General features: G+C 44.6%; 2 protein-coding genes across 4 annotated transcripts in view; one reads left to right on the forward strand and one right to left on the reverse strand.

Annotated features, from left to right (window-relative positions):
• The window catches only part of PAFAH1B1 (platelet activating factor acetylhydrolase 1b regulatory subunit 1), a 30,226-nt gene extending 21,850 nt beyond the window's left edge, over nt 1–8,376 (forward strand). For both annotated transcript variants that reach the window (XM_015881153.2, XM_015881154.2), the window contains exons 7-11: nt 822–924; nt 1,603–1,831; nt 3,186–3,287; nt 3,904–4,060; nt 4,669–8,376. In XM_015881153.2, the coding sequence (XP_015736639.1) occupies nt 822–924; nt 1,603–1,831; nt 3,186–3,287; nt 3,904–4,060; nt 4,669–4,742 (665 nt within the window). In that variant the 3' untranslated portion in view covers nt 4,743–8,376. The remainder of the gene's footprint in view (nt 1–821; nt 925–1,602; nt 1,832–3,185; nt 3,288–3,903; nt 4,061–4,668) is intronic.
• Nucleotides 8,377–9,241: 865 nt separating this feature from the next.
• CLUH (clustered mitochondria homolog) overlaps nt 9,242–23,530 on the reverse strand; it is a 32,496-nt gene continuing 18,207 nt past the window's right edge. For both annotated transcript variants that reach the window (XM_015881152.2, XM_015881151.1), the window contains exons 11-26: nt 23,236–23,453; nt 22,610–22,714; nt 21,419–21,519; nt 20,158–20,310; nt 19,534–19,596; nt 18,622–18,866; nt 17,859–17,943; nt 17,271–17,424; nt 16,756–16,895; nt 16,564–16,644; nt 15,943–16,068; nt 15,278–15,399; nt 14,188–14,281; nt 13,347–13,481; nt 11,653–11,726; nt 9,242–11,120 (exon numbers count right to left, since the gene is read on the reverse strand). In XM_015881152.2, coding sequence (XP_015736638.1) covers nt 10,952–11,120; nt 11,653–11,726; nt 13,347–13,481; nt 14,188–14,281; nt 15,278–15,399; nt 15,943–16,068; nt 16,564–16,644; nt 16,756–16,895; nt 17,271–17,424; nt 17,859–17,943; nt 18,622–18,866; nt 19,534–19,596; nt 20,158–20,310; nt 21,419–21,519; nt 22,610–22,714; nt 23,236–23,453 — 2,065 coding nt within the window. In that variant the 3' untranslated portion in view covers nt 9,242–10,951. The remainder of the gene's footprint in view (nt 11,121–11,652; nt 11,727–13,346; nt 13,482–14,187; nt 14,282–15,277; nt 15,400–15,942; nt 16,069–16,563; nt 16,645–16,755; nt 16,896–17,270; nt 17,425–17,858; nt 17,944–18,621; nt 18,867–19,533; nt 19,597–20,157; nt 20,311–21,418; nt 21,520–22,609; nt 22,715–23,235; nt 23,454–23,530) is intronic.

Raw genomic sequence — 23,530 nt, forward strand, 5'->3', positions numbered from 1 at the left:
AACACCCCATAATGATACTGAAATGAAATGGCAAATACAGAGGAGATGTGCACTGAAAATGATAACAAAACTATACTGTCAAATCACTAGAAAGCTGTCTTCATCTGCACCCCTCTGTTTGCAGAATGCGCTGACTCAGGAAGTAAACAGGATGGAAAGTGTTCTCGGTATACTGTACAGTCTTTTGTTTCGGACTTGTCAGATTTCAAATGAGTGTACCCATTGCATTAGACTCAAAAGCCATAGGGGGGAAAAATGGGGAAGTAAGATAACCACCACATGGATTCCAGTTATTGACAGCAATTTGTTGTTTTGTAAACTTGATATAAGAACATTTTATACTGCTTATCTCACTTCAATATCGTCTTGTAGAAGTGATAAGCAGTAATAATGTTTGAGAATTTTTATGAAAATAAATATGCCAAAGAAAAAGACCTCATTTCCTTTGAAACATTATCTGTGTGGTGCATCATAACACTGTAATCAGGCTTACCTGGTGATTTCAAATGCAGACACATAAGCTGTGGGGTTTAGCAACTGTTACCAAGCAAATGTTGTTTTTAGTGCTGATTGTCTGTTTTTAAATAACCTGAAAGACATTTTTGAAATCCTAAAAGTTGCTCAAGAGCTGGACTTCATGGTTTCTAAAAATATAAGTGACTTCTGTAAAACTTCAGGCTTGTGTTCAGTGGTTATTCCATAAAGCATGCTAAAGGCTTCTGCTGTAGCAACTTGATCAAGATGAATGAATAGCAGATCCTGTATGCTCTGTAAAAACAATATCGTAGTACCACTTAATAAAAGTTTGCTTTTCCTTTTAGGTCATGATCATAATGTTTCTTCGGTAGCCATCATGCCCAATGGAGATCATATAGTTTCTGCCTCGAGGGATAAAACTATCAAAATGTGGGAAGTCCAAACAGGGTGAGTGAAGTTTTGGGTGAACATCATTACGTAAAGAAAACCCACAGAAAAACACTTGTAATAGGAGATACAGCATGTGCACCTTAACACAGTCATAAGTGGATGGGTTCTGCATCAAGTTATTAAGTGCAGGGTGTGCACCACTCATTAAATGTATCTGGTTTTATCTTTCTGGGAGCTGTGGAGGTATAATGCTGTAACTCAAGACCAGGTAGGAATTTAATGACTAATAGCAAATTCAGAGGGATTGTGACAAGTAGGAGGAGAAATCTGCTATCTTTCTTGAAACAGGAAGATTTTTTTTTTGCATTGTGGTCTGCTTTGTTATTCAGTAGTCTCTCCGACCCATGCATTTACTCCATGTTGACTGTAAAGGCTATCTGAATGATTTGTAAATCTCTATATGTTTTTAAAATACCTATGTAATGGAAGTTAGAGTGTCAGCAGCCTCCTGTTTTTCTCCCTTTAAAAGTATTTGCTGGCTCTTAACTGCTTGTCCTTTTTTCATGCAAGCTTCCTCCCCATGAACTGCTTTAGGGCCTTGCACATCAGTCAGGACTGATATTCCTGCTAAAGTTTAACTCGAGAGGAGGTCAAGTGTCCTTACATATCAAATGCAAGCATAGTGGCTTTATTGCAGTGCTTATATATCATTCTGTATTTCTCTGTTTTGAATAGTTACTGTGTGAAGACTTTCACGGGTCACAGAGAATGGGTGCGCATGGTGCGGCCTAACCAGGATGGCACCTTAATTGCCAGTTGTTCTAATGACCAGACAGTGCGTGTTTGGGTGGTAGCAACAAAGGAATGCAAAGCTGAGCTCCGAGAACATGAGCATGTGGTAGAATGCATTTCCTGGGCTCCTGAGAGCTCATACTCCACCATATCAGAAGCTACAGGATCAGAGGTAATGTTTCCAGTGCTAATATTTAACTTTTGAGTTTTGTTCTCAAAGCACTCGGCAGGCATAGCAGGTGTTTTGGAAGTTGGTGGTTGTTTTTTCATTTTCACTGCTTATACTTGTTGCACCGTTAATCCCCCATCTTGGCTTTGTAGTCACTGTGCTCTTCTTTTAACAGTAGGGCCCTACCTATGCACTGATGAAAGGGACATTTAGAGAGAGGCTCTGTTTCAGAGAAGGCTGAGAGTTGGACCACGCTGGCAGACTTCCATGAAACAATGTGAAAGGCAGCTCAGCTAATGTAATGTGAACATTGTGAGGATACCTGGCAGTGAAAGGTGTGGGGAGAAGAATAGCAAGTTAAAAATGCAGAAATGAATCTTCCTTGGGTGTAATTCAAAATGCTGTTGAAATTAGATTAACCTTTGACCTCAGTTTCCTAGCGTACAAAGTTAATCACATGAGGAAGCGTTCTCAAAAGTCTCCATTTGTATGGTCATGGATGAACATTCTTCGGCTTGGTTACTAAATCTTGAAGAAAGGCTTACCAGAGGTTTACACAGATTTATTTCCTTTTAAGGATGACACTGTAGAAGTAATTTCAAGCTTAAAAAAGACATAACAAAAAGTCAAGAACTTGTCTACTCATGGACTTAACAGATGATTTCAGTCAAATGTTACCTGCATCCTTAAAAGATCCTCACAATCTTTTTATTAAAAATAATGAAATTAAATTCCAAATGTTTACTTCCTCATGCAGTGATAATTACCTGAAGTGGTGCATCTCCTGCCCTCTGCTGGTCTGATGGCTGTATGCATCACAGTATAGTACTAAGCTTTGGGCAAGAAGCAAGTTAACTTCACATTGAAAGATTTCAGGTTCTGGGAACTGAGTCTTTGGTTCCTACTTTGCATGGTTACAAATGGAAATAACTTCATAGTAGGGCCTTATCAAAACTGTTAAACTTGCTTCATTACTTTACATAAAGGGCAACAACACAAAGGTATGTCTGAACTTCATATGCTTTTGTCCTGAGATGTGTAACTCCACTTGAACTGTATCTACTGGAATATTTGAAGCAGATATCTTGCAGTTGGAAAGTTTTGAATTCAGAGTATTTTATTTGTCTTGTTATATCAGCAGAACACAAACAATCTGTTTAAATAGTTTTAATTCCTCTTTTTTCCCCCCATACTACTAGTAGCAAAATGCCTGTGAATCCCAGCTTTGGTATTGTGTGTTTATATGCTGTTAGTTATCATACAGTCTAATCTTTCTAAGAGGTAGCAGCACTTAGGATCTGGTTTCGCCCCCTCCTGCCCCTGAATGTGCCGTAACTGAAAACCTAATTTTCTGTAGACTAAGAAGAGTGGTAAGCCTGGGCCTTTTCTGCTGTCTGGATCCAGAGACAAGACCATTAAGATGTGGGACATCAGCACTGGCATGTGCCTTATGACACTTGTAAGTTGGTATTTTTCTTTGGTGATAGCTGCATGTGTAACACCAGCTTTAATGGTGAACTGTCTTACGTGTTTGTTTTGAAGAGGAGCTGGAGATGGCAAAATGAGACACACTGAAAATACAGTTTTAATGGCTTCTGTAGTTCAGCTTTTGTTTCTAAGAAATAGTAAATCTCAAAATACATAGTATAAATGCAGGAGTTTTACTTCTAGGAAAGGAACTTGGCTTTCCCATGGAATTGCTGGTAATCAGCTGAATTTTGTCTTCAGTATAATGTTGTTCTTTCAGTGTGGTGGTCCTGCAGGCTGCTGTTTTCCACCCTGTGCTCAAACTGAGCTGGCTGTTATTGCAGGGGGGTGAGGAGCAGACTCGGTCCAGATCATGTGGGAACTCCTGTTTGCTTGCCTTCAAGGACAGGAACTCACATTGTTGGTGGTGCTGATAAAGATGTAATAATAGAAACTAAAGATAAACTTTGAATTCCGGTAGTTTTAGAATGCTAAATGCTGTCACTACAAGCAAAGGGCATGGATTTACTCAGCTTGCCATAGCATAAGTTGTAGTCTCTTTGACCTTAAAATGTGCATCTGCTCACTGATGTCTCCTTGTGCATAAGGTGGGCCATGATAACTGGGTACGTGGCGTTCTGTTCCATTCTGGGGGAAAGTTTATTTTGAGCTGTGCTGATGACAAGACTCTACGTGTCTGGGACTTCAAGAACAAGCGATGCATGAAAACTCTCAATGCGCACGAACACTTTGTTACCTCTTTGGGTATGTATTGTTCCCCAGTACTAGATTCGAAGTACAGAACTAGAGAAACAAGTTCTTCTGCGTCTTCACCAGCTGAGGACCAAGCTGGGCACTCGCATTCCAGGATCTCCATGTTTTGTGCTGTATTTTAATTGCATAAGGTTAGATAAGAATTTCAGGTGTCCTGGATTTTTCCACTTTTCTTGATAGTGTTGTGTATGAGATGAAGGTGTTAACTGCCAGGGTGTTGTGGAAGCTTTCACTATTGAGTGTGCAGGGATTTGGGGAAGTGTTGTGCTACAAACACTCTATAGCCAAAAGGAGGAGAAAGTAAAAGCCAGGAAAAAGCATTTAACTTGAATTCCTGGGCACTGTAGGTTGGCATTACCAGATTGTGATATCTGTTAGCTTCCCCCTCCCCCCCCTTTCTACAAAACCTTTTATAACTGAACTGAGAATAGATTTTCATACTTTAGTTCAGTGAATTTGCCTTCAGAACTACAAACCTGCAGAGCTTTGGAATTTAATCTTTGAGCAGGTATTGTTTTTGGGGAAGAAGTGATGTCATTCACTGAGAGAGAGTAAAACTGTTCCACTCATTCTTAATATACCCTTTTCTTTCCTCGCAGATTTCCACAAGACGGCACCATATGTGGTTACTGGAAGTGTAGATCAAACAGTAAAAGTGTGGGAGTGCCGTTGATTGATTTCACATTTGACCCCTTTCTCCTCTGGATGCACTCAGATACCATGGTTACCCATTGAGCTCTGTTTAAATAAATATTGTCCTTTCATGTAAATTATTCTGGATGTAGATTGAGCTTATTAAATGTTACACACAAAGTATTCATGCATGGTGAATCCAAATTGTATACTGTAAATTTACATACGTTGTCTAGAAGTACCATAGGTTTAAGAACTTGGGCTGGCATTGGTCACATCAGACCTAAGAAGGCAGAAGTTGGATGATTGAAATAGGGCACTTAACTGAATAGTTGACAGTGTCGTTCTGTGTCAGATAATTATACCTGTTTTTCTTTCTGCTGTCTGTTGGTGCCTGAATTGGTGACCTCATTTGGGAAAGGTTTTGTAGGGCTCTTTCAGAAATGTGTATCTATGTAACATCACTTAAGTGTGCTTAATAAATCTTCTCTAAGAGTACTAGATAATAAGGCTGCAAGTCAGAATCTTCGGAACCTTATATGTAATTAATGGAAATTAATTAAACTTTGGAATATTTGTCATGAAACATTTGCCAAATCAACAGAATACACTTTGTTTTGGCCTCCTATCACGCAAGGGTTGGTATATTTATATAACTAACTGTAAACCTGAAATAAGACAACAAATCCTAGTAGCAGCTGATGTGATAAATGTATTTATTTTTTATTTGGTCATTCAGTGGTTAAACTGTGCTGTTAAACTAAGTTTAAATGTGGGGTTTATTTTTCAGGTTTTGGTTTTTTTTTTCGTTTTTTTTTCTTCTTTTTTTAATGCTAGACGAACTTCCAGGAGGAGTTTTCCATCCCACTAGAATTTAGTGATCTGATTTCCAATAGAGCTTAATCTCCCAAATGACTGCCATGGTACAACTTGCTGTTTGCTTTCAATGTTTGTTAGAGATGTGCAATTCCTATTACACAACAGTATCAAAGTACACTTCCCTTACATTCACGTGCAGGAGGTTGGGATATACAAAGTTGTCTTGGTTTCTTTAATGCCTCCTTGGGAACCCTTTTGAATATGAGGTTAAATTCGCCTTGACAAGACAGTGTGGCTTCAATAAAAACTTACTGTGGTTTGCGTACAAAGAAATATCTCTGGGTATAGTGTTTAAATGCTTTAAAGAAAGCAGTAAATATCTTGAGCTTCAGGTTATATTGGCAGATACAAATTGATACAGGCTTCTAAAAGAAAAACAAAATGCCATCAGCAAATAGAGCCCAGCTGGGGGGAATGATAACAACTACAAACCCAATCCTATCCATAAAAGCAGCCCAGCTTGGTTATTGGTGTTGGCATCGTCTGGTAGATTCAGTTTTTAATTTGCATATCCCTGAAGTTACGTATTTTGGTCTGAAGTGAATGGAAATTTAATTTATATTTTAATCAGCATTTTGTGACAAATTCCAGTACTTATTGAACTAACCATATCTTCTAGAGAGTCCCCTTTAAAATTTCTGCTATGATGAGATACCGATCTGATGTTTTAACAGGTGAAGTCGTGCTTTTTTACTCATTTTGTTTAATACATGGCTTTTAAAACTGTCCCTTTTAAAGATAGCGGTCCTTGGCCAGCAGTGTTGGCTGAGAGGTGTGCAGGATGCGGTGCTCATTTCCTACAGCTGCCCCCAGGAGGACCCGTTGTGTGCAGGTGGAGCTGCCCCTGGAAGTGGTGGGGAAACGGGGCTGTGATGTGTGGAGTTTGGAGCCGGTGTATGATTCAGGCAATCCTCTCGAATCCAGTGGCTTATGTCATTTCCAGTGTGTGTTTCTGCACTTAGGCATGCGGAAATAAAGCATTTTTATTTTCATTAGCTGCTTGGACTGGAAAATTTTGCTGCTCTGTGCTATTCAGGAACTCCAGATACACAGTAGCACACCTTAAAATTCCTCAGTGCACTGCAATGGTAAAGTAGTCAGTCAGTTCAGCTCCCGATAGAGCCCAGAAACTATGAAAACCACACTTGTGTACATAACTCATAGACATGACTGAGAAACTAAAGGTACCTATTTAGTGGAAATTGTCTGCTGCGTTTTTCACTGTAGCATGGGGCTGTTTGCAGGAGGAAACAACTAACGAACATAAGCAGCATTTAAATTGATGGTGTGAAGCACCCTGCCAAGTAGTTCTGCAATGCAATTTGCAGCTTTCTCCTTTAATGAGCAGTGAATAATCTCAGGGATGGTCCTGAAGGGATCAAAAGTGAAAGCCCTGTTTAGACAAAAAACAAAAGCTGAACCCACAAGGCAGGAGGTGGTGGGGGGGTTGTGAGGCTCTTCTGCAGTGTTGCTCCTTGGTGTTACATTGTGTTGAACTTTTTTACTGTTGGCAACGTCCTGTCAGCTGCCTGATGCTGTGCCTTTCCTGTGATATGCCGAGGCTACTGGTTTGGATTGCAAACTGTTGGGGTTTAAGAGGTTCCCTGCTGCTTTGTCACTTTCTGTACTAAAATCAGCATTGCTTAAAAAATACCCATGTCTAAACCGTGCTCCATACAGACCATACAGACTGACTGCTGCTTGGCTTAACAGACAGACATTCCAGTGCCACTCATGTAATGTGCCCAGGAAGTCTTAGATGTATTATTGAAAGTGCAACATTTATTGTGGTTCAGACGTGATCTGGAGGTGATGTTTTATCGCATCTTGCACTTTAGAAGACTTAAGAAAACCGTCCTGCTTTTGTGTGTGGTGTGACCAATGGTGTGCCCGGGCACCCAGTAAAGAGGAAGCTGGAGCTGCAGTGAGCTGTGCTGGGGGAGCTGGGGCTGCCGTCTCACTGCGTCTCCTTCCATCAGCACCCTGCTGCTCCTCTGTGCTCCTCCTGTCTTTACGTGAGCTGCCTGACACTAGCACTCTTAAATAGCTTTTGGCTCGCATGAAAGCTATTTAAAAGAAAAAGACTTTGTTTGTTCGGTTTTTTTTTTTTCTTTTTTTTTTCTTTTCTGTAGACAGTGGTGGCTTGATAATCCTTTTAATGATTTGAATATAAAGAAAAAATACTAAGTTGAGTGAAGGAAAAATGCACTTAGGATGAGTTATTTGCTGTCCAACTGTACATGAAGTCCAGTGTATTTAAAAAAAAAAAGTCAATAGAATCTTCTAGCAAAGAATATGTGCATAAAATGGTAGGGATGGAGATGTTAGGAGTGGGCAAAGTTGGGGTGGATGTCCGAGTCACACCTGGGCTCAACTGGCCTTTCTATCTTTCCACTGTGTCATGTAAGTAGCTGCTTTTTGTCCCACCTGGCACTCAGGCTTCCCCGTACTCACCCTGAAGATAAGTTAGCAACACCTTGGAGTTGTAGGAGCTGATCCTGACATTGACCTGAAGGCAAACGCTGATTTTTTTGTTCCAAGAGGATGATGTTAGAGGTTGCAATTGGAGAAAGCAGTTCCCAGATTGTAGGAGTTAACTAAAGATATTGACACGATTTAAAAAAAAAAACAAAAAAACAAAAAAATAGTAAAGGAATGTATATAATACTGCTCTGTGTTTTACAGTAAGATTTGTTGCTCTCAGACTGTGTAAAACAAAATTTATTCATGTTTTCTGCATATTAAAAAAATCTTATTGTACCAATTGGTAAACTATTAAATGCATATAAAACTAATGTGTTCTTGTTTCCTTGGATGCAATGCTCAGAACTGTTGAACCACCGGGTGCTGTTCCAGCAGCAGTCGCTGCACGGTGTTTTGCTCTCCAGCTTCAGCTGAGGTGGTGTGGGCAGTGGGCACACAGCAGCTGTCCCAAGGCTCTGCTGCTGAATGCAGGCAGAAGCTGCTTTTGCAGATGGCCTGGAGCGCTGCTGGCTTTAATGCTGAGCAGAGCCGGGTTCTGCTCCTCCCTGCCCCACTGCAGCAGTGTGGGCCTGTGCAGGAGTGCCGGCCCTGTGCAGCTTTCCTTGCTGGTGTTGTTCAGAATGGCGCTGTGAGGGCAGCTGTGGGAGTGAGGCGGGGTGTGCGGTGTGGCCCTACTGGTGCCCTGCAGCCGGTGTGTGGTTTTCCTGTCGTGGCCATAATTGCCTCCAGTGCTGTCTATAAATGGACAGCAACGAAGGACAGTGCACATTTCGTCACTGACGGAAGCACAAGGATGTGCTGACCTTACTGCGGGGAGAGCAAAAGCTCCTGCAGCTCCGGTCTGTGCAAGCTGAGGGATGCAGGGACAGCACGGGGGGTGGGAGCCCTGCAGAGCCCCAGGTGTGCCAGCCCAGGGGGCACCATGAGGAGCATCACCGTCATGTCGCTGTGGGGCAGAGGGATGGGAAGAATTCCCTCACTCCCTTTATCTCCCGCTTGGTATGAAAGGGGTTCAGGAGGAGAAAAAAGATGCATTGCAGGAGAGGGCTGTGCTGCAATCGGCTGCTGCTGCCAGAGGGCAGCCTGTTATCCAGCACCGGGATTTGAAAGAAACTGATAATGTTCAGATTAGTTTCAAAAGCTTTTAATGGACTGAAAGACACTAGTGAAAGAAGATTCTTGTAGGAAAGATGCACTGTAGTCGTTTATTGATTGCTTTCGACAAACTCAGATTTTTCCAATAGGAGCAAGTTCTTTTGCAGGAGCCGCCTCCTGCTTCACCCCTAACGCCTCAGCGCTGTGCCCACCTCGCCTTGCCCCCCTCACAAATACCTGTCATGCCGTACAGGAACCCGAGGTACAGAGCACAGTGACAGCACTTGTTTCTCCAGAAGGTCAGTAAAAGAAGTTACGCAAATTAGCATGGGGTACTTAGCTATGACAGACAGAATGAGAGCCTGGACTCCTCTGTCAGCACAGTGCAGGGTGCATCAGCAACCACAAGTTGCTCTACAGCTCGATCTGTTGGGGAAAAAAGGACATTCTGCTCTGTTGGCGGCCCATGGCCTGCAGAGGTGAACAGGCAGCCTGCATTGAGAATAATGATGGGATGTGCATGTGGTAGGAGAGGGGGAAATACAGACATACTCATTTAAAGGCCTCTGTCATTTCAGTAACATCCATTGCCAGCAATGGAAGCTCCCCTGGGAACAATCTCAAACCCAGTGTGCAAAGACGTTAGTTATGAAGATATTGGCCACAGGTTTCAGTGCCGGGAGAGACTGCTCCCCCACCCCACAGCATGGCAATTCAGGTTGTGTGACACTCAGGATTCACTTACATTTGGCAGTGGGGTTAATAGCCATGAGCTCTGAGTTATGGTTATTTCAGATGAGACCAAGTCCCCATTTCTGACTTTTCGTCTCCTCCCCTCTTGTTAATAGGGCCACTGTTAACTCCTCACTCAGACCTCGGGTGCTGCCATTACCAGTCTCCCAGGCACTGGGGTTTCCACTGGAATGGAAGTTTGTGCGCTTTAAACATGAAGATCGAGCCCTCACTCTTTGGGTACAGTATCCTGACACTCAGCTGCAAGCAGAGCAGAGGTGGAACTGTGAGTATCATATATATATATATACTTATATATATTTATATATATATTTATCTCTGTATCTTGACAATTAGAACATGAATGTTACAAAAAAAACGCCCCTGACCTGCCCAAACTGCCAACCAAAAGTAGAAAAATGGTTAAAGGAATCCAATGGCTATATATCCTGATGTAGAAAATGCTGTACATTTCCCCGCTTACTCACAGTACAGGCTTTAGTCATCTCAACGATACATATATGGCTGCTTCGTTTTCCTTAGCACAAAGTGGGACAAGGACTGGGGGAAAATGAATCTCTTGGCTTGGAATCCACATTTTAAAAGAATGCTGAGCAGTGGTTGGGGGCTTTTTTGTACTGGTTTTAGCAAAGCAGTGTCCTTAGTCAACATAAAAATGACCTGAGAAATGTTATATACCTCAAGACAGTTCATTTGGAATTCATATGTACAGAGTAGAAATAACTGATGATATGTGCACACTCACACGTACACACACACACAGGCACAACAGCCTCTGGCTGTGCTCAACAAGGATGGGTCTCTCGTATGCTGCTGCATCCTGGCCCCCTGCCCCCTTCGCGTGGCAGATACAAGCTCGGTCAGACAGATTACATTTCTCAGATTAGTTCTTTGCATTGTGTATTAATTGTACCAGTGCAATAACATTGTCAAAAAAAAACAAAAAACAAAAAAACAAAGAGGAGCTGCTCCAGGGGAGTCCAAGACCCTGGTTCAGATTCAGAAAAGGGTGGTTGAACTTTTTAAGCGAGGTACACATTAAGCAGGGCTCTGCGTTAAGGGGATGGCAGCAGAAGGCATGCTTGGCTCAGCTTCTTTCTCCTCCCCGGCTCTGTCCTCTGGTTCCAGCTGTTCACCACTTTTTGTATTTTCTTGGAGCTGCTGGCGTCTCTGCACCTCTGCTTTAAGGTTCTCCAAGTCTTTTTGGCTGAGTGGGAAAACCAGGAATAGGAACTAATGTTAGACCAGCTTTAGGAACGGAGTGAAGCACAGGGACAAAGGCAGCCACTGCTGTTTGCTACAGTTGGCAGTGCCACTCACTTCATTTCTTATGGGCAAAGACCTCCTGCTCTTCAAATGGAGCTGAACAGAAGAACCCTTTCACTGCCAGGGAAACAGGCTGAGAAAAGCTCTGATGGGCGATACCAGCTCTGTGAGCAACCCACGGGCAGAGCTGCACACCGTGGTCTTGGCCACTGATGGGCACATCAGTTTTCAAGGAAGTCTGCCCAGTTTCCTTAAGAAGCACAGAGCAGGTCTGGATTTGAGGTGTGATGATAGCAGATAACTTCAAGAGATTGTGTCACCTTGAAGCAAGAGGTCACTCACTTCTGGAAAGTGCACCTTGGGTCAGAATGACTCCCAAAGTAAAGGGGAGCACTGGGTTTATACTGACTCAGGAATGATGACTACACACAAAGAACGCCTGAGTTGTAAAGCCGTGAGTTAGGACACTCTACCTTAGCGGAATGAAGAGAATTCCATTAATAATGTTGAGCTGCTCCAGGACACTGGTCATATTGGGAGCTGTGAACTACAGTGTGAGACAGAAAAAAAAAGGTGAAAAGTCAAAATTCAGACAGAACAACACAGAGCTCCTGGGCATATCTGGACCAAGAAACAACCATCCTAGGATCCCCCTCTAGAACAGGCAGTACATACAGACAGCTCACATGGCAGCCTCACAGTTGTGAGTGGCACAACACTGATTTCTGTACCTCTTCACAGCCCCACGTTAAAAAGAGGCAAGTATAGATTCCCACCACTCAGGGTAACAACTTCTATGAGTTCAGAGCCCCTTGCTCTCTTACAGCAAGTAGCATTAGGGACTTATTTACTTGAACATTAACAGAGGAACAAGCTCACGGTGCGGGTAGTCCATCATGAGGACAGTCTCAGATACATTGGTTTCGTAACAGTGCCTCTCATGTCTCTCTGCACATATATTATCCTTGCTCCAGGCAAAGAATAATTCCCTTACCATGGTTTTGGGACAGAAGTCAGCGCAGCACTTAGTGGTTACAGAGCACCTGCGCCTACACGTACAACCACAAATAGCCCTGGGACAAAGCTACAATTGAATACTGTGATGAGGGTAGAAATGAATTTCCAGGATAGATGGTCTCTCAGTAGCACCGCTTCTTCTCAGGCTGTCGTGCTGCATCAACTCTGAAATCAAACTCCACTCTCCTACTTTTTCCCTCCTCTAAACATCACAACAAGTGTAAATTCTCCATTCCTGTTTAAGGGGTTTGAGCCTCCCACCCAAATACTCTCACTTAGATGTGACCATTTACCCAATTCAGGGTACTTAAGCTCAAATCATCCTGCCATACACTCCTCGCTTGTCTACCCAGTTTCATGCAGTGAGAAGAAAACCCAACCACCCCTACAGGGAGTTATCCTGCTTTCCCTTTCTACTGGGAACCACTCTGCAGCAGGAAGCTTCTCTCTCAGCCCAGCAGTGCTCCAGCAGCCACTCGTGTGCAGCACAGCAGGAAGAGCATCCACTCCAAAAGTCACTGCACACTCCCCTAGGAAACACCACAGACAGGCTGGTGGGACCTGCCAGGTGCATATACAGATAACAGCAATCAGTTCCTGCTGAGTGAAAGGCAAGGCAAGGCAAGGCAGCCCCCGCCACTCTGCTCTGCTGCTCAGCCTCCCCCCACCACAATGTCCTTGGAAGGAAAACAATACACTTGGGGAAAGACGACAGCCTTTTTCTTCCCTCTCCCCCCCGCAAATAGAATGAGGAAACCAAAGTGCTTTTTAATTGAGTAACCTGCCTCCAGCCTGTGAGTCAGAGCAGTGGCACGTTTGGGTGTAGGTGCTCCAGGCTCCCATGCTACAGCACCCAGCGTGGGCTGTCAGATTCCCTTGGGTGCCCCTTGCAAAGCAGTCAGCTTTGCTCACTTGCTTGAGCTCAGAAGAGCTGTACGCAGAAACAGAGTAAGCAAATAGTCCACACTGACAGCACTTCATTGTGTCTGACCCCTCTGCCTTTGCAGTGACCTCCTGCTCTAAGTGTCTGAACTGGCACAGCTATTCCTGCTCTGCACAGGTAGAAGTCTGCATTCTTACGCTCACGTCCTTCAGTAACACCAATACGCCTCCACAAGTACTTGCAGTTGCTCTCATCACATAAGGTTACCTTGAGTGGCATGATGTTAGCATTGGAGCCATTCTTGTAGATCTCATTCATTGTGCGTTGAAGAGCGACAGCTTGCTGAGTCAGGTATTTCAAGTACTCAGAGCTCTCTTTGGTCTTTTCATGGTGTTCTCCAAGCTAATCAGAAAAGGAGAAGAGAAAAAAAGATGCGTTACAAATCAGAGCAGGATTCCAAGTAGATGCACTCCTCCTGTCTTTGATAGCTCAGCATCCTTACAGAAAGTTACCAGAACTACACGCATTTCAAAACAAAACTAAAAATCATTTGTGTAGGAACCTTGTTGTCCAAAGTACACCTTGCCATCAAGTAGGAGCATGTCTGCAGGGTAGAGGCATTCCCTCCACCCGGCTCTGCATCCAGCACCAGCACTGAATCACAGCGTGCAGCTGCAGACGTGTTCGGACACACCCGGGCTGATGCAGAAGTTTCACTGTGCATCAGCAAAGGCGCCAGCAGGAGAGGGAACTGCCCACAGAGCAGCTCAATGGCCGAGCGAGTTTGGGGCTGATGTTACAAGATGGTGATGCACAGTGGGAAGAATTGACCATTCCCTGCAATACGTGGGGCTCAGCCACACCCAGAAGTTGTGTCTAATGACGGGCACAGCAAGAACAAACTCGCAGCAGTCAGTTCACAGACTTTCAGCATCACCCCCAGAAGCTATTGCACAGGACAGCAGTTCTGCCCCGTCCTTCAAAAGAAGGCTCCTTGGTAGAGCTGTTTATGAGAAGGGCCTCCCTGGGTTCAGGTTCTGGCACTGGCTGCAGTCAGTCCTTGCTTCTGGCAGGAAAAAGCCACACGAGCAGCACGGCGGCTCCTCACCTGGTTTTTGTAGATCGTGTAGCCTTCCTTCTCATGCTGCAGCGCTGACCGGAATTCTGCTTTGCTCTCATACACTCGAGCTACCAAGTGGTGGCTGAGGGAAGAAAAAAGGTTTAGAGGTATCTCAGTGATAAAGTATTTTCATGCTACACAGAACATGACCAGCAGCAGAAAGGTTAGCCTAGAAATCTTAACAGTGGTGTCAAAGGTGACAAATACAGGACTACGTACAGCCCCACGTACAGCCCCACGTACTGCACCACGTACTGCACCACGTACTGCACCACGTACTGCACCTTGGTGGTTACTCCCCACTCCAAAATGGAACAAAAAAAGATGTCTATTTTTGGCAGTGATACTCCCTGGGAAATGATGGATCTCAACAAGCATCCCATGCTACAGGGCAAGGAAGGATTCTTTCTGCAGAATACACATCTATCAACTGCTAGAAAACAAATCAGACTCTTGTGGGCACTTAATAAGATTTATTTTCACTGTGATGAAGAACAGATGGGATGCAAGGTGTTAGTAGTAATGAGGAATGGACCACTATTTGGTTGTTTGTAAGCCAGGTCTGTATTCAAGGATAGAGCACACAGCACTGCCTTGGAAACAGAAAGCTGCTCAGTATTTTAGTGAAATAAAAGGCTTTAAATGGTGAAGGACAGAAGCAAATAATGTTTCCTCAAAGGTAGCTCCCTGAGGGCCAACGCAATTACATTCAAGTGTTTATATATCACGCTCGTCTCCCGGTATAATTACATGAGCATTGCTCTCCAACACTCCCTTGCCACATGCCTGAGAATCTGGGAGGGTCAGGGTCATCCTGACATATTTTTGAGTCATTAAGAAGATCCCTCAATTAACCTTAAGAACAAGGGATCTCTGTTCCAGACAGACGTAGATGCTGCAGCACAGCCATGACTGCAGGCAGCCCAGTGCTCCCAAGGGGGCTGGCAGCTGGCAGCAGACAGAGCCTCTGGTTTAACAGCACACAGCTGGACACAGGCAGATCAGAGCCCTCCCACACGATGTGCACTGAGTGCACTCCCAGGATGGAGACCCAGCCCAGCGCTCCACCCTGCCTCACCTGAGAGCAACTTTCAAAGACTTGGAGCCGTGATACTTGGAGCTGATGGCCAGTGCATTCTCCAGGAACCGGAGGGACAGGTCATACTCCATCACCCCATGGAGCACCAAGCCAATGTTGTTCTGCACAGATCCATCACACAAAGGTAGTCAAGCAGGCATTCAGAAAAAGCAATTCCAATTACACATTTACTGCTTCCCAGTTCCCATCAAGGTGCTTTGTTGCTTGAAAAGGCTCTTGCAGCCAGAAGTCCTCAGTAGATCTCTCTCTAGCACATAACATATGACATTTTCTTCCTTGGGAGCTCAGCCCAAACAAGCCAGACAGAAGGAAAATAAAGAATCTCCTTCCTTAGACCATTCAAAAGCTGCCTGGACATGGTCCTGGGCAACCTGCTTGAGCAAGGGAGAGGTCAGACCAGATGGATCCCAGAGGCCCCTTTGAACTTCACCCTGATTCCATGAACCCTCTCCATTTTATGTAAGGGAAACAAGGCCAGCCTTCCCAGCCAAACAATCACACTCCTTTCCCCTTCCTCTAATGGAATTAATGGATAGTAACTCAGGGATAAAAAAACCAAACAGTTTAGACAGCCAGCAGTATGCGTGGTTTTAAGTCCAAAAAGTCTTTCAGAGATTAGATTCTCAAAGATACTGATTACTTACATCCAAGAGTGCCATTTCTGGGTGATCCTCCCCAAATACCAATAGCATGAGGTAGCGTGCACGGTACAGTAAGTTTAATGCTGTAGAGAGTTGGCTGTTTGCAAAGCAGTACAAAGCAAGGTGCATCTGTAAGAGAAGGCAAAATCCAGCATTAATGTTTTAACACTTTGTAAATCAAAGTGATCTCTCCTTTCTGCTCCTTTCCCCAGCTGGGCACACCACTGCGGTACCCACAGCACATAAAATACAGCACAGAGAAAGAACTGTTGAAATGTTTCACTTCAGAATCTCTTATGAACCTCAAGTCATATTTCAAAATTGAACTACATTTCGGAGAAGCTGTGGTTGTGCTCTTTGAGGGTTCTTGATATTTCTTGGTTTTGGCATAAGCCCAAGGTAAAAGCCAGAAGAATTAATGATACGCTCAGCAGACAAAACCCCTATCGTCTCAGCAGGGACAAATACTGATCATGTGCAGTGCTTGTAATGCAAACACTTTTATATAGAGCTTACAAAATCATAAGCATGAAGCTTGTGATCAAAATGGAGGTGTGAATTATGGCTTTCCGACTCCAGGTGCACATGTGGAGCGCTGCTCCTCTCCCCATACCCCATACTTACATATTCTTGAATCGTGTTGGGATGTTCGATACCCAGGACCCTCTCACTCATTAGCACCGCTTTCTGCTGATTACTTAAGGCCTAAACAGAACAGAAGGCCCAGAGCAAGTCACAGAGTGTCACGCACTTGAGCAAATAAGCACAGGACACAAATGAGAGAACAAATGGACCCTGCCTGAGCCCTCTGCTTACCTCTGAATAATCTCCCATAATGTAATTGAGACGAGCTAGCAGCCTCAGGCAGGCACAGATTTCTACATGCATAGCACCATACACATTGTTGAACAAGTTTAAGGCTTCATTGATGAGCTCACATCCCTCCTTCAAGAAACCTGAAAAAAAATATATATACACGTATTCATGTATGTTCTCATACTAAATAACCCCTAACAGAATGGGAGAAGTGATGCACATGAAGCAAGCTCTACATGACTGGCAAAAACAGTGGTGAGATGTGCAGCTTTAAGTCACTGCCCTGAGCAAGGGCTAAAACTTGGAGAAAAATCACTGTCCTCCATCCATCCTTCCTCACAGCAGGTGACTCCATGGCAGATGTGTGTTTCAGGTGGCCTCTGAGACCACAACTCTTAAGAGACCACAATCCTCAACTACCAGAAGGCAGGTGGAGGGTGTGCCACGCCAGACACACACTGCTCTTCCTTCCACCAGCAGCAGCCTCAAGAGGCAGAGTCATGCTGGAACTGTACCTTGCTGAACCTTTGCTTGCCCGCTCTGGAAGAAGTGGAAAGCATCCGAGGCTTTAGGGTTTACATGCTTCACTACGGGGAAGATGTTAAGAATGTCCTCCTCTGTGAAGGTGGGCTTGTGCCTGTTGTCAAAGTTGTACTCCTTCAGCAGTATCTGGAGGAACAAACAAAAAGGTCACAATCAGAGGTACTGGGCAGGAGGGAGAGCAAAAGGAGCCTGGAATTCTGCACATGGAATCAGTCACAGCTAACTGCTCATGTATCACTACTCAGGGATGGCATTTTTAAGGGTCCCGTGAAGGTGTACAACACCACAAGCGTGTGCTGGGAGCTCTGCATGCAAAGGCACAGCTGTGCTGGCACAAGATGGTTTGGTCTGTCAGAGCTGGGCAGGAGACACACGACCAATTAACCCTAAAGGGAACTGGATTTAAAGCCTCTTCTCATGGGATTAGACCCTGTATTCCATTCCTCAGAGGCCTCTCAGGGCTTGCACCGTGTGCCTGCAAGGCTGACCCTGCCAAGCATTTTGCACTGCACACTTGTCAGTACCGAAGGTGATGGAAGGAGGGCAGATATTGATCTTACTTGGACTCCAGTTTTGAGGGAGATTTCCCGAAGAAGGGTGATTTTCTGTAGGTTATACATTTCAGCTGCTTGGTCAGCATTCTCACTGCAAGAAGCACACAAAGGCTTGAGCTCCCAAGGAAGTTTCTGCTCAAGAACATCCCTACTCTGTGGTGGCTCCCTCTACAGCTAAGTGCTGACTGAAACCAGCAACAATACCTTGGGTGCTAATGGTGCTTACAGAGCTGCACAGTAGCACTGAAATTCGGTGAGCTCTTCACAGCTCCCTGCAGGGTCTGAGTAAGTCTGAGTACTTTCAGCTCCTGGCACACAGTGAGCTGTCCCTGACATGGAAGGTGCAATCACTGGCTTCAGCTGCTCATCATCATTTCTCTTGGGGCCCTGTTTGCTCCCACTTTCAGTTCAACATTCAATGTTTGCATGTGCCAGCAGCATCCCTGACCATCTGGTTCAGATGCAGGAGAAGCTGCCCTTGTTTTAGGAACACAAGCTGCCTTCAGCCTATATCATCTTTCTTATAGACAAGTATCTTTTGCCCCTTCTCCCCTTTGCCTCAAAGGCTTCATCTCAGTGTGGATGGCAACTACTTCCCTCTGCTGGTCTTTGCCTGATTTCTTTCCATTACATGCCCACAAGATTTCCTCAAGAATGCAAATTTATATGCAAACAGAAATCAAAAAAGGAAGGTCATATAACAGTCTGTAGCTCTTATTGTTAGCTAATAAGAGTTGAGGCACAAGTAAAGGCAATTTTGTTTGCTTACCATTCAAGACTAAAATCAAAGTAGCTCTTTGCTTCTGAACAAATGTTCTTCCACAGCTCCTGAGGGGTCATGCTGGCCCACGCTGTATTATCAGCATTTCCAAGGTTCCTGTTTTTCCTTTTCTTATTTTTTTTCTTGGAGGCCAGCTCATCAGCTGGAAGATGGGCAATGGGGTTTGGGAAGGAGCTTAGAAAGCAATTGAGGAAGTGGCTGATGGCTGCTGATAAACCTGACAGCTCCACACCCTATAGTGAGACACAGAAGTCAGTTGTGGAACACATCTGCCATCACACAGCATTACTCTGACCCAACACTTGCACAAACCCAGTCCTCCCAGAAACAGGAATATCTCCCAGGTGAAGGAGAGAAGAAACAAAAAGGCAAATATTTGCAACTAGCACAGACAGAATTATGTAGATAAAAAATAAAGGTACAACATACATGCAAATACACAGTTCTACTGTGGGTTGCCACTTGGGGCAGAGAAACTAGTGACTATAATGCAGATCTGACACTGAAATAAAATCAGGTGCATTGCCATGCTACATATGTACAGGAATACAGATGCATCAGTGTTCATTCAATTCAGAAAAGCTCCTTATGAGGGCAAAAGCAACAAAAGGCGTTACAAGGAAGACCAGCTGTGATTTGTAAAAACCTTCAGTGCAAGGAGGATCTGGCAAAGAGAAGCATGAACATTTCTTCTCTGGGAAAACCAATCTTCAAGTGGGGACTTGTTTTCCCTTGCACACAGGCCTACACCTATTTTAGCTCTAATGAGCCTGTGCTCCCTGTTGCTAGGCAACACCCGTGAACACTAATGAGAGAAGAAACTAAACAGCACTCGATTTGCAAAAAAAAAAAATCATTAGAGAGAACAGAGGAGGCGAGAGGTTCGGCTGCAGGTCATACCTGGAGGTACGTCTTGAAGATGTGTTTCGCTGATCGAGTGATCAGTTCACTGATGCCAATTTTCTACCCCAAGGAATAAAAAGCGAAGACTTAAGAGTCAGTCAATAACAACAATGAAAAACACGCTTTCCTTAAGTGGGCTTTTACCAAGATGCACGCAAGGCACCTCATTCTTCTCTTACCCTACAACACAGAACTGTTCTGTATTTGATAACACTCCTGTGGATGGGGAAGGGCCCCCAGGTCACCATGAGCTGGCTCCCTTGTACTGCAGAGCTCACCCTGCAGCCCCACACAGACATGCTCACAGCACCACCTCCCAGTCAGACCCAAAGCCTTGCCAGATATCAGAGGCTTAAAAATGAATGGCTTGAAATCCAACCGCAATGCAGGTAACAACACCTGGGAATCCCTCAACAACTTTTTTATCCCAAAGGACACTCAAACAGCCTAACACAGCAAGAGCCATTAAGGAGCTGGGAGTAAAACTCCCACATCGACCACCTACAGGTCCTTCTGGTTCTTTTTCACAGAGAAAGCAATTAGCCAAGTTGAAATCTGTACAGGGCACGTTAGGCCAGAGGCAGCTGGAGCTGACAGTCTGAAGTTAAGGCTGATGCTTACAAAGATGTGATCCAGCTGAGCATGGCCAGGGGTCTTGGTGATGAAGTGGATCACTTTGCCTAGGTATCGCATGTTGATGCCCCTCTGGTGCATGGCCTCTGCTAAGGTAGCCCCATCCATGGGGAGCACCGTGTGATCCAGGCAGTCCTTGACCTGCAGGGTACATTCAAACGTTGGTTATGGAGCACAGACATGAAGACCACAGCCCACGGTTCCCCTGCAGAGGTACAGGACAGGGCAGGGACAGCTTCCAGCCCATGGGAGAGCTGCTGTTTGTGTACAGCTTCATTGGTTCACTGAAATGTTTTTAATTGGTGACTGTGAGGCACTTTGCTGATAATGGGAAATGGCACTTGCATTTCAAGTTGTGTTGCAGTGCTGATAAAGAGTCATTTAATCCACATCATGGAGTAACACAGTTACATTCCAACACACAGAGCAGGGCGGACAGTGCCTGTGCAGCATGTCACATTACGTACCAGTGTATCACAGCTCTTGCAAAACAACAATCACCATCATGTCCTTTTGTGATTCACTTCTCCTACTTTTTTTATTTTCAAACTGAATAGCGAGCCATTAAAGCTTATGCTGAGTAAGAAACCAGGGAATTTATAGGGAGGTACAGCACAAAATAAGTTTTCCAGCAATGAAAATACCCTCCTAGGTAAAACCAACAGCCCCAAGACCTCTCAGAGGAGATGACCAGACCCAGCCTCCCTGTTATAATGCCAGCTGCAACACAGCAGTCACTTTAGAGAAAACAGCTGGTATTTCTTATCGGGCCAGGCACATGGGGAAGCACCCAGAATGCGTAAAACCTGCAGGAGGAGTTTTTAGATACGAGCACGAACAACTTCCCAGTACACTCCAAGTTATAAGCCACCAACTGAGTCACAATCAAGGTCCGATACACAAAAGCAGTGTGTGATGCCCAGGGCTTGGGAGGATGACTTCTGTGATCTTTACTGTCTCAAACTCTCAGCAATAACACTGATCGCTAGTGCTAAAAATTCTTTGTTGGAGTGAGTGGGAAAACTGTTCTGTAAGACAGGACATGGAAAACCCCTCCTGTGCTTGCACCAGAGATGCTGGCACTATTTACCACATTGCAACCCCTGGTGCCAGAACTTGGCTGCCAGCAGCAGAGTGCAGCGTTGGCCTGGGAGGTGAAGTTGTCATACCACTACTGCAGTGCTTGCTCAGAGTGGCCAAGCTTGAAGTAACCTTCCCAAGAGATTTCTGCTGGCCCTTAGCTGCTTACCAAACCTGGGATCTGGCATGAGAGCAGGAATGCAGCAGCATCCTTCAGTAACTGCTTCTGATCCTGCACCTCCTCTTTGCTAGACTCAGGAAAACGAACACCTAGCAGGGCAAGAGGAAAACATCAAACATGAACTCAAAAGGAAAACTAACTCACGTACAGAAAACATGTAGTAATAGCAGCTAAAAAGCTGAAGTGGATCTGCCTCCCTCAGATTAAAAATGCTTCTTCAAAACTCATCTGATCTGCAGATTCTAAATGGGAAGAGTACTACCTCCTTCTCTTGGATACTGGTTGTGCTGCTCTGTCCCCATTCATTCCCTTTTAATGTAGCTTCCTTCTAAAGGCTCAAATCGCATTCTACCTATTGACAAGTGCTACGTATACTGACAGTAAAAGAGACCAGACTAGGCTGGAGCAGCATGTATAGCAGACGGGCCAACGTACACTTCAAGTAATGGAAGCTCAGAGCCTTTGCTTTGGCACATGAAAATTAAAACAAAGTTAAGTTCTAGCTGCAAAGTCAGTGCCAAAGCACTAGTTAATACCAGACTTAAGAACACATGCTCCTCCTGACATATTTTTTCCACACCAAACTCAACTATGCAGCCATTGCCCTGCAATCTGCACACACAGCCTCTGCATTTGCCCCGCTTAACACTTTGATAGCTTTACTGTATTTCCAAACACAGCATGCTGATTCCAGCCACTAAGAGCTACATTGAATGCCTGTGATCAGTGCATGTATTTTAAAGGGCACCATGACCTACTGACCACAATGTTACGAAAATAAACCCTGCCCTTCACTGACAACCCAACATCATTCATTCCCCTACAACTGTGTGGATTATTTTGTGTGTGAAGAAAAAAAACAGGATCAAATGTAACCCGTCTCCCCCACATCCACCTCTTTTCTCATGTCCAGCAGTGGGATGCTGGAGAGTCTCGAGATTCTTGACAGCACCCTGAGAACCTCCACTGAGTGCAGTGGTGGGAGGCAGCTCACTGCCTACATTGGGTAGTTCGAACACTGAGATCAATTTTAGCTCTTTTCTGTATCTTTGGGCTGCATGGGGAACCCTGCACCAAAAGCCAGTGGTATCAGTTAAGGCTTTGGAACAGAATTTTGTCTGACTGCATAAAAGCAATCTCCTGAAAACGGACCAGAGAGAGCTCTGTATGCACACACACCTGGTGAGAAAATATCTGGGTTAAACCGAATGTCAAATGATGTGTCACTAATGGAGCCCACGGCCTTGCAAGCATTTCGAATCACTTCTCTGCTTTTGGGATCAACTGGAGAAGGAAGAAGAAGAGAACAAATGAATGTGGGTTACAGAAAAGGACAACCTGGCTATTAAAGAGAGAAATTTTGTTATTAAAAGCAGTAATGATGGCACATTTTGCAGAAATCCACTATAAATACATTCAATTGTAAGATATATGGAAAGGAGAATAGCTGCAAAAATGCAAAATCAGATACTTTGGGATTTCTGAAGGTGCTGAAGCACTGCACATTTCCCAGCCCTGGCCCTGCAGAGCTGCTTGCTGGCAAGGCTCTCATTCCTGCATCAGAGCTGGTAGGTTTGTGCTTCGGAGACACTAACAACCTGCCCCCAGGCAGTCAGGGTGATTAATGGACTGGTGCTTGAATGGCTCTATGCAAAGAGCTAAAACAACATTATCAATAGCAGAAGCCAGTGCTTGTCCTGTTTAACCACAAATAAGCACCTCTGGTTTGGCACAGCTCCTACCAGAGGCACAGCCACCAGCAGGGCAGCAGGCCTGAGCTGCTTCTGATGCAGAGGATTAAATACCTGTTCCATCATCAGATGCAATGGTCTCAGCCAGCTCTTTAACCTGATCAAGTCCAGTCATGTTGTCATCTGTTTTACCATCATCTGACTCAGACTTCTCGCTTTCTGCTGTCCCATTCTCCGGAGAGGTGCCATTTTCCAGTGCAGCTGAGCTCTCCTGTTTGTTGGCTTTCTGTTGCATCAGCTGCAATGCAGCCAGCTTCATGAATAAGAGATACCTATAGCAAAGTAAGAGAGGAATTCAGTACAGCAGGAGAATCCAAGAGGATCACCATTCTGCTATAAGGGGAACAGC

The sequence above is a fragment of the Coturnix japonica genome, chromosome 19 (assembly GCF_001577835.2).
Source record: "Coturnix japonica isolate 7356 chromosome 19, Coturnix japonica 2.1, whole genome shotgun sequence".
In the NCBI taxonomy this organism is placed as follows: domain Eukaryota; kingdom Metazoa; phylum Chordata; class Aves; order Galliformes; family Phasianidae; genus Coturnix; species Coturnix japonica.